Raw genomic sequence first — 11,206 nt, 5'->3', positions numbered from 1 at the left:
ATTTATTAGCTTCAAGATATTGATTGTACTAAGTATTTATTTTTCCAGAAAATTTATTGCCAGTTTTCTGCTCCCTAGCACAAGCAATAACAGGCAGCCTTCTTGCTGCCTTTTTCTTGACACACAGAAAGAGGAGGGAGCCTGCTCCTGAGGCAGAAGTGTAGTGGCCACAGGAGACCACCAACACACAGTATAACACAGCCAGCCTCCCCCCGTACCCCAAACACTCCTGCATCTCTTACCTGAGTAAAACAGTTCCAGGAGCTCCATGTGACCCCATCCTCACTTCACAGCTGCACTGCTGCAGAAGAGGCAGGAAAAGGGCCCCGAACAGGTGTAGGGGGGCTGCCCTTGCAGCCAGCACAGCTGCCGACTTAACACATCGCATCTGGGGCAAGTGGTTACTGGCAACCTGGAGCTGCCTCATGGCACCCTGCTGTCTACACAGAACACATAAAGTAGCTACCTCCTTTAGCACCAAAGAGAAAAGCAATTCCAGGTATCTGGGATGTTTTAAAACAACTGCAGAAAAACTGAACATGCAGCTAATTTCTCAAGCAAGGAGGAAACATTTCAAGTGGCTCCTTCAAAGCAAGATGCATGTGAGCCCAAGCACCTCATGGTTTCTGTCATTAAAGGAGAGCAAACAACAGTGAGATTCTATAATTTATTACCATTGCTAAGATGAACACATATACTTGATACCCAATTGTATGCAGAACTGTAAAAAAATAGTTTTAATACAGTATCAAAATTTACACAAGTGTAGAGTGTCAAAAGACCAGTGTCCCTCATATTAGCCCCTGCACATACATACTGCAGGCACAAGTACATGTTTTACATTTTTTCATACATATATAGAGAGAGATATAGGAATACAACAATCAAAGTTTAACTATGCAAACAGTATGTATGGGAGAAAACAACATGTAAAGATAACAGACAACTGTTTGAGCTGGGTTATATATAAGAAATTATGCAAGAGTGCAATGTTTCAAAATGGAAGGCTGGATTCTGCATTTCCAACTCAAGGAGACAAAGTGAGCAGGAGTTTTGCCCAAGAAAGCAAGGCTGGATCAGAGGTCTTACATCGAATGGTACCAAGTAAAAATAACAACAGAAACCAGTATAATTACTGCTGCAAATTAACACACTTTTCCTGAAGACAGTTAGCAGATTTACATCATACTCCTATATAACAGAAGATTGTACAGCAACCAAGCTACATTCCACTGCAAGTAGCCCACGAATACAGCAGCATGTTGCAAGCTCAGAGAAAACAGAGGTTCTGACTGGGGCTCAAATCTTAGTAACCGAGAACAAACCAGAAACACAGGAATTGTTGCATTCCTATTTTATTTTTTTTTAAACTTTTATTAGTCTTTTTGATGCTCAGCTATGGTAAAAAGTTAAGCAACAGCATTCAGTCACAAGCCTGTTGCACATTCATACATGAAACTATCATTGCTTTTAGATATACACAAAATACCTATCATTGCAATTCAATACACACAACTAGTATCATACACATAGATAAAAATAAACTAAGCACATCTACGGCGCCGTCTGGTCAAATCTCAGGCAATCTGAACAAGAGCTTTCTGCCTCATAATAATGAAAGACATGCTCTGAGTGTAATAAAACCATTTTCTTTGAAAGAACACTACAGTGGCAAGAAAAAGCTTTTTTAGAATGCAGTGCAATCTTTTAGATCTTTATAGACTCTTGTTAAATAAACCAGCATGTCTCTAAATTAAAGAGTAGAAATTAGCATCCTGACAATTGGAAAATACTTTCCGAAAAAAAATCTGATGGGAATTCTGAATTGATACCTGTAATAGTGACACCTAAGTATTCTGTTCATTAAAGGGCTGCGAACATCGTACATGTCTTCAGAAGATGTGCATCAAAGTGAATTGAAAAGAAAGCTATCTTTACTTTCATTTAGAAAGAAATTGTGTTTCACTACAAGTACTGTAGTTATGCTACACTACTGGCTGGTTAGGAGACTTTATGGTCTTTTAGCACCTCCAAAGGCAGGTATTCTACCAAAGCAAAAAAATCATCTGGAAATTGCCTAAGCACCATTAACTGATACTTTACAGACTGAAGTGTGAGTTACTAAGAAGTGCTTTCTCAAAACTGCGGAGACCAAAGGCACAGTTTATCAACATCTCTCCAGTCTGGTGAAAAACCTCTGTTAAATCCAGTGAAAAACTCATTCACACTTACTAGAAATTCACTGTTAACTAACCAAAATAAAACCTTTTTCATGTAACTTTCTGCAGAATCCCAATTATCTTTTCGTTAGGATGGAAATACCTCAGTGCTTCTAAATATGGTGTGTTGAAGTGACGATGCGGCGGCAGCATGTGACGAGCCAGTATATCGAAAGAGCAGTATTTGGGGAACAAAGACAACACGGCTCCTCTGACAGACCTTTCTGTGAGTTTCCAACAAAGCCTCTTGCAGTGCATACAGACACCCTGCTGTCAGCTGGGAAGTCGCTGTGGACAGTCGGCCCTTTCTCTCTCATGGGCAGTTCAAACTCTTTCTCTTCAGAGAGAGGACTTGCTCAGGGCCTTTTACATAGGTCCCTTATACTGATTTCCTGACAAATGTTGTCTAATTCCAGGGCACGACCCTGCAGCATCTCCAAGTTTCCTCCACACAACCTAAAGGGAGGGATGGAAAGATCTCATTATCACCAGTTAAAGATGTGCTGGCGTTCATGTAGACATGCATCTGGAAACACCACGTGTTCATTACACAGACCATGCAGCACAGTAGGACAGAGGGGAGGGACACACAACAGGAGAAGAGAATATTTCTCAAGGGATACAACATTTCTTCTGAACACAGAAAGCACATGCTTCTAGGTAAAAATGATTAAAAACGGAGACAAATGAACTAGCACGTGCATCACCAGGATATTTTATGCTTCAGATACAAGACTGAAGGCATTTACTGAAAGGTAAATGACAGATACAAGACTGAAGGTCTCAACTGAAACTCCCTTCAACCATTTCCCAAACCCCATCTCTTGCAGAACATAATTCAGAAGCTCAAAGCTCAGACCAGGAGTCTAAACATTTCCAGTTTAAAAAGCACGCACCAGTTCTCTTTCTCAAAGAATTCACTTGTTCTCTTAAAATCAAGCAAGGCATTAAAAGTGTTTCTTTTTTTTGTTCTTCCTTGAGATCAGAGGCCTTGTGCATGTAGTCGCTGATCTGTATGTGCTTGTGTGTTTCATTGAACCAGAGCAAAATCTACAACTAGAAGTTAGAAATTCTTTTCTTAGTGTGCACTGTATGTCATAAATGTTTCCTTCCTCGTACTCACGTCTGTTTCCATTCATGATGGCATAACATCCATGTTACAGTGAGGGAAATGAAAATGATGAGAAGTTATAGCCCCCCCGACCCCACCCTGAACCTTAGGGAGTACTTTATAATGATTTATAAAAAGATTGAGCAATTATAAGCAGGAGAATCAGTAGCTTGTGTCGTACCATCAGGCATCTCTTCCTGTGGCCACCAGAAACAAGAGTGGCGACTACCACCATGCTGTGTTTTGCAAGTTAAGATTATTTCTGTTTAATAACAATCAACTAGCAACCAGCTGAAGTATAACTGCTACAAAACCACTCATTAATCTCTGGACCAATAATGGTATGATTGTCAAGAAAGGCAAAAACTGCTTTCCATTGTCATCATTTACTATTTGTGTTTTACCAGTGCCTAAAGCCCAGAAGTGAACAGAGACTGCATTAGCTGGAACTAAATAAACACAAAGCAGCTGGATCCTGGGAAGTCAACAGCCTGAAAAGACAGTTGCTACAGCTGATGAGCAAAGGTAGAACAACCCCAAGGTCCTACTGTTATTCTGTGCAAGAGATGGGAAAATAATCCAGCTCATCTGAGCCTCTGCTGAAAAAAACGGAGTATAATAATGAAAAACAGAAATATTCCCAGATTGGAAGCAATAAGACTACAGTCATTAAACAGGGACGAACAAAGTCCTTTGAAGAGAACTGTCTTTAATACTAATGGGTGGGCATAACCCAAACCCTGCAAACTTTCTGTATGAGCAGAATCTGGCAGCCTGAAATCAGAAGTTATCATCATAAAAATATGCATGTGTTTTAGCTCTGTTTGCTGTTTTGTCAAACACTGTGCCTTGGTGAAAGCATGAAAAATGGTTTTTCACTGAAACCTCTCGAATCAGATGCCTATGGCTGAGCCATCAGAAATGGTGGAGGGCTGGATATGATGAGACAGGCATTTCTTTCCAATGTTTGGTTGCTGATTTTCCTAACTTAATATTATCAAAAATGTCTCTTGGATAGCTTTTGTGAGAAGTCACATTGTACCTACATATGCCTTTCAACAATTTTTCTGGTCAATAAACATTAGACAATATTTACCAAGCAGCTGATGCTGACACAGTAATAAACTAAAAGGTGACACTTCCCAAAGTCCTTTATTTCTAGCTGAACAAATAACCTCTTCTTGCTAGGAAGGGACAAACACATACAAAACAGCCCTGGAAAGCAGACATCCTAAGCAGAATTGACAAGGTGGGAATCGACAAGGAATACTCATGCTATTTTTATGGGTGGGAAGCAGAGAAATCTTTATCAGGAACCACTTTTGCTCGTGCATACCAGTGCAACAGATACTTGGGTCTCAAAGGCATCTCAGTAATTTTATTTGCCTCCTTTTTCAGAAACACAGGGAGATGTAGACTAAATCTTTGCAGATTTATCACCACACTCTCCTTTTGTGCTGGCATATGTACAGTTCTTTGCAGAGTCAGAGCTGTACACATTGCTGCCTTCTGCGCACGTGTTTATTTGGCCCTCTGCATTGTATTTGCATTTTGGATTTGCATATAGGGCTGTTTTCTTCTCAGTTCGCTAGTTCAACACTGACTTGTCACAAGCAGCACTAATGGAATTACTCTGTGTTTACAAGCACTCAAAAGCACATGTAATACTTAAGCATTCCTGAATGTGTTTTTAATAGTTATGACAGAGTAAAAAGCCCAGTACCAAAAACTTCCATCAAAATTTCAGCAGAAACCTTGACTGAATAAAGGACAGCTATGAGATTGACCGTACAGTCATGGTGATTCATTTCCAGCTTACTTCTGATAGGCCGGAGTGAAAGGACGGAAATCTCCCCGGAAGCCAGGGAGAAACCTGCACCCTAACTGCAGATGAGAGCAGCTATGTCACCAGCTGCTTGTGGTGGCATTTGAGGCCCATGGTACTTCATGTGCAGCACGAAATACTCGTGGAGATCTCTAGGGTCCCTGACCCCTCTGGCCCAGCCACCCCACCATGCCCACAAGGCACATCCCATCCTGCCTTTGGCTCCCAGCCCACATGAGCGTGCTGCAGCCCCGTGAACAAAACTTACCAGTAGCCTGAGGGAAATCCTGAAGAACAACCCTCCAGACTTAATCCAAACATTCTTTGAAATTACCTCCAAGCTCACTAATACATCATAAACGACCTCCAAACCTGCTGCTACATATTGCTACGTTTTCCTAAGGCAATGTAAGTATATAAATAAAAAGCAAAAACATTCCCCAAGACGTTGTTGATAAGGTGGTACCAAGACCATATGCACATCCTGAGGAGAGAATTCTCACATCCATTATCTTAATAAAATATCAGCATGATCATGTAACACCATAACATTCCTACAATGTCAATTATACATCCAAATTGCATTTTGGTACCAATCAAGACTATGTACCAAAATTATAAGAGTCCAAAATGAAGCTTGTCATTCCACTGTTTTCACAGGCAAAATGATGCCACATCAGAAGTTTCATGTAAAACACCCACAGCGCATAAAGCTGCAGCTAAACAGTGAGCTACAAACTGGCAGAAACTGCAATGAAAATGCAAAAGAAAAGAAACATCATAATTAGTTTATCACAAATGCACTGTACTTTTAACATGGACTAGATGAATGTAAGAAAAAATAAAACCAGAAAGGAAAAACCAACTGTTTTAAAAGTATAATAATGTATCAGTAGTCAAATCAGAGATAGATGATGAAAGTCAGAAGAAAAAGTAGTGTTCCAATGACAGCGGCAGAGCTTTGAATGGCTGGGGAACAAAGAGACAAGGCAGAACACAAGTATATATTTGGGATTTACAAAAATGAATTGATGACAAATTTAGTATGTTAGCACATTTTAGAAGTGAAGTGGCATTACATACATCACAATAACTTTTATAGATAACTATTAAATATGTATTAGTTAGAAACTGCTTTTTTACCCATAAATTGCAAAGCCATAATGAGGGCAAAAAGATACAGAGGTGCCTCTGTACTGATAGGGAAACTGAGGCTGCCTGACTTCATCACACTTGCCAAATGTTATTCTTAAGAGGGATAAATTCAGGTCAGCTGAGTCATACAGTATTTTATCCCAGATATATTATCATACATAGATTTTTCTGGTCAATACCGACCAACATGTTAAAATTATAGTGTTCCTAATAAAACAGTAATTGCATTACAGTAATTGACAATTTCCATATCAAATCTTCAAGGGCACATTGTCAGCATTTAAAAAATACTTTACATCCTCAGGTGTTTCCAAGCTCAATATGGAATATAAAATTAAGCACCTTAAACTTAACACTGCACATTTCTCCAGCAACAGCTTTTTCTGCCTCACTAAGGTAGTGGTAGGTCTTTAACAGCCTGCTGATTTATATTTTTCCAAGCTTCCAAGACAAGAGTATGTTAAAAAAAAAAAAAAAAAAAAGAAAAAGGAAATTTTATTTTACAAATTTGTTTTAGCAGCCACAAATAAGAACCGTAGTATATCTAAGCTTTCATGGGTCCTTCCAGAGTATGGGCATGCATATTAAACTGACTGATTGCATTTATAGATCATTAGACCGATTACGGGGCTCTGGATTTCAGGGCCGGAGAGATTGTTAAATCTTCTTGCCTGACCTGCTGGCCACCACAGAACACTTATTTTTCTGCAGCTATACCTACACTTGGCCTCAGACCTTGTCTTTGACTAAAGCAGACCTCAATTTAATTTGTAGATGGCATAGTGGAGCTTCCAGTAGGTGACACTGAACTCAGGATAGGAAAACCCAGTGCAAGTTTCACACGTAAGCCTGTGCCCTTGGTTACTCAGACAGTCAGAGGAGGTAAGGATTGTCATTCTGTAAACAGAAACCCTGCTCTGCAAAACAAACCTGTGTCAAGTATGCACAGCTCCATGCACAAGCATGCAGTCAGGTCATATACAACTTGCAAAAAGAAACAAACATATCCTGCCTTATGAAATAACTACTTCTGCATCCCTAGTGATGCCACTTGCCTGTAGGGAATAATCCCATACCCACTGGTGAGGGGGGAAAGATCACCAAGGCTCAGGCATGGCAGAGGACACACGTGGCAATTTCTTCTTTCAACCACCCTGGACGATGGATCAGGCCACGGAAGAGCCTTTATCAGACCAGCTGCATGGTAAAGCGCTTCTCTCTTTCACCACTGCCTCAGCCAGCGGGAGATTCACAGGCAATTTTTTTTTTTAAAAAAAAGTCTCCTCATTACTCAGGGAAAAAAAAAACAGGACTATTTTTAGCAATGACCTCCTGCTGTTTTCTTATGGATCTCTCCCTTTAAAAACATTCCTGCTCTTTAGATTTCTTGCTGTGCAGAAGAGGATTGCACTAACAGTGAGATTTTGTAAGAGACTTTTTTTTTTTTTTCAGGAATTCCAAATTGCCACATTTATAAAGAAAAGCAGGCTCCTTACTTTGGCTTGTTCTTCCTCCTGCATCTGATTCTGCTAAGCGATGCAAGTGAGAGCTCTTCACTCCCCAAAAAGGCAGGATCAAGCCCATATGCCTCACTCTGGGAAACAGCAGGGCCTGCTTCTGGCTGGGGATGGGGAAGGTCGGGCAGTCTGTTTAGCTGACAGCTCACTTTCCATTTTGAATAGAACAGTATCATTTACATCTATTCCTGCCTGCTGCAACACCTCCTAGCAAACTAAAAGCTGAGCTTTCACATCATACTCAACTAAATTCTGTGTATTTCTAATCAGTCCATTTCAGCAACCAAGGTATCGGCCATTGTTCAAATATTTCACTTACACCAAGCAGCTATTACAGGTTGTCAAATGCATGTTGTTAAATGTTCTGTTCAGGGAAGCGCCTTTGCCAGTGGGTATTTTCAGAGAACTACAAAAGACTTTTTTGGATAATTATGCATGATCTCTTGACAAAATTTCTTGGCATAGCTTTATTTTCTAGAGGGCAGCAGGTGAAGGATATGGGAGATGGGCCCAGGACCTTGAGCACTGCTGAAGCAGGCACTCGTCAGCAGCCAGGAACGTCACACTGCTCCTGAACAAGGGTGAGGCCAGCGCACGCAGGGGCACCAGTGCTGCTGGTGGGGATGTGGCCAGGGTGGCAATTACAGAGGGGACCTGCAATTGTGTGGGGAGGGGTTCAAGCACCCTGCTCCTGCTTCTCTCCTTCGAATGCCAGAAAAACAGGCGAGGTGGTTGCGGTGAAGCTCCGCGCCCAGGTTTTATGTTACAAGAAGGGATCTGATTGCTGTAATTTGTGCACAGTTCACTTGCATAAACCTATTTCCCCAGGCTTCAAAGAGGAGAAGTCAATGCCACTCAGCCACGTGGAAGATAATCACCCTGCGCATAAACTCTGATGTCCAGGCAAGTCAACAGCATTACTGAGCTCTGTGCATCTCCATGAAGCTCAAAACCAGAGCAAATGTCTACAAAAGTCCCTTCCAGATCTCCCGTGAAGGAGTGCAAACCTGCCCCCGCCAAGTAACCAGTGTGTCCCTGCAACATCTCTATAGGTGGGGAATAACACCCACTGAACCAAATTAATATTAAAGCAGTTGAGCTAATGACTGAAGTACAGGAGAGAAGACGTGCACAAAACACCAGAAAGCAATCATGTCAGAGCCAGCATTAGGAGACAGGAATACAGAGTCCCTGCTCTCTGCTCAGCTCACCATCAGCTTTTAATCCTCTCCGGAGGGGCACAGACAGAGCTGACACCCATGCTGCTGTGGGACAATGAACTCAGCCACTCGCTGATTCAGACCATCTGACAACCCACTGCTCTTGTAACAGCTTTCTGGGTTTCTTTAATTGCAACAGTCTCATTGTTGACATAGAACTCGAAAATCTGCCCCTCTGATTGTGTCAAACGCTGTTTATCAATGCAACACAGGTCTTGGCAATCCAACCCTGACTTCAGAGTAAATCACATCTACCCTCAAAGAAGTTTCAACACTGACCTTGGGATCATGATGCATGGTCTTCAGTCCAAAGTTCTGCTATTTTATTACAAATATACCATGTGCATCGTCTTTAAATTTGCATTACAGTATTTATCTCTGCATGGGTTACAGGAATCCATTATGTTCCACTGGAGAACAAATATGCATCCTAGATGAAGCAGAAAGACTTCCTTATTCAGAAAAACACCACTTTCAGCTTCAAAGAAAAACTGTACAAGTGTAAGTAATTTGGAGAGCAGCTACAGCTGGCATCACCCCCATTGTAAGGGCTGGATCCCTGCCCCGAGAAACACAAAGTCCACAGATGCAATGAGTGACAAACAGAAAAACAATCCCGCTCATGACAGTAACATCCCAGTGGTGTCCACAGGAATGTTGCCAGGACAATACGACACGTGTTGAGTAACAGACACGACGTTTTGCATGGACTGTACCGGAGAAGCGTTACCTTCAGCGCATTTACCACTGAGTCAGACTGCTGAGAGGCTGAGCCATGTCCACTGACGCTAGCTGGCTCGTTGGCAGAGCAGTAACTCCCCTCCGCCCCTCCTGGCATCCTAATGGGATCCTTTGCAAAAAATTGAAAACTATTTAATAAAGAAAAGGGTTGGTAACTAATTAAAACAGATGTCAATTATTTATCGTTCTGTTTAAAAAGGCTGAGAAGCACTGAAGGCATGTTTTACTCCAAAGTCCCCCTCTTTCTGTGCCACAGTAGTCAAGATCCAGGTGAGGCAGCTCAATTGCTACTGTTGAGCGTCACCCAAACACTCTGGCCCTCAAGGGTGTCTATCTGGAAAATCAGGATGTAGTAATAAAATTTCTTATCTATGTACATTGCCTCACAAAAGTCCTGCGAGGTTGAGATGATTTTAACTCCAGAGGAAGGTCTTGAGAATGTCTAATTTTATCCCAGTAATTCTGGAGGTTGTTCCTTCAACAAAACTCACATTTTTAAACGTTGCTGCAGGGTTTGCAACACAAGCCAAGCCGCAGCTGACCAGGGAAGGAGGCAGGAGCTCCAGGCTGCCAGCTCACTCCTTCTCTGCCTCTGGCTGCTCTGGGGTGAGGGCATGTCCTCCCACTTGCCTGCGAGATCTCAATTTATACCCAACAGTGGCAACCTCAGGGGTTTTTTCCTCCCGGTGAACACCTGGAAAGGTTCTTCAGGACACTGCCAAACAAATGCAAGCCACCTACACTCTTACAGCTCAATCACCTCAAACTTTGCAGGATGTAAAGCATCTCCTGGAGCAACTGCAGTGCTGTGGTAACCTGAGCAAGCAGCCTGCTTCGGAGGAGTGCTAAAAATACCCCTGCTGCATTCATGGACAGCAATGTGATAGCTGCAGCGACAGAGATGGCCCAAGTAGATGTTTCCCAGGTGCTTTCAACCTGACCTCCTCTTCACTGTCATTCTCCATGCCAAATTTTGTTTCAAAAAAAAAAAAAAACAACCAAAAAAAACCCAAAGAAGAAAAACATTTCAAAGACTGAGAGATGGAAAGTTCCCTTCTTTCAGAGTAAGAAACACTGTAGGAAACATTAAGAAACAATCTAGCAGTAATTCCTGCTGGAATGTGTGGGAAATGCATTTCTGAAGGAAAAATAATGACAGTGGAAAGAGCCTCTGATCAGAATCAGTGCCCTGATGTGCACTAATTTGCCCCGCTGAGCAAGCACACAGAACTCTGCAGTCTTTTTGGGGGTGTCTATAATCTAAACAATAGGAAAGATGAAGGTGGGTGTGGGAGAAAAAGGGCACAGAGAGATGACATCAGGCTAAACTTCACAGATCCAGTCTGCCTGAAAACGTTTAATTGAAAATCACCCCGGTCCAAAGCAAGTTTATATGCTGTGCATGACTTCACCAGGAT

At 41.8% G+C, this 11,206-nt stretch overlaps 1 protein-coding gene across 3 annotated transcripts in view; it reads right to left on the bottom strand.

The window, feature by feature from the left end:
- Positions 1-653: 653 nt before the first annotated feature.
- The window catches only part of CCDC85A (coiled-coil domain containing 85A), an 81,281-nt gene continuing 70,728 nt past the window's right edge, over positions 654-11,206 (bottom strand). For 2 of the 3 annotated variants that reach the window (XM_074908437.1, XM_074908500.1), the window contains one exon: positions 654-2,675. In XM_074908437.1, the coding sequence (XP_074764538.1) occupies positions 2,586-2,675 (90 nt within the window). In that variant the 3' untranslated portion in view covers positions 654-2,585. Of the gene's footprint in view, positions 2,676-9,777; positions 9,898-11,206 lie in introns of all 3 variants that reach the window. The other variant, XM_074908351.1, reaches the window with a different exon arrangement.

Source organism: Athene noctua, chromosome 1, assembly GCF_965140245.1.
Source record: "Athene noctua chromosome 1, bAthNoc1.hap1.1, whole genome shotgun sequence".
NCBI lineage: Eukaryota > Metazoa > Chordata > Aves > Strigiformes > Strigidae > Athene > Athene noctua.
This window is presented reverse-complemented; position numbering and strand designations above follow the sequence as displayed.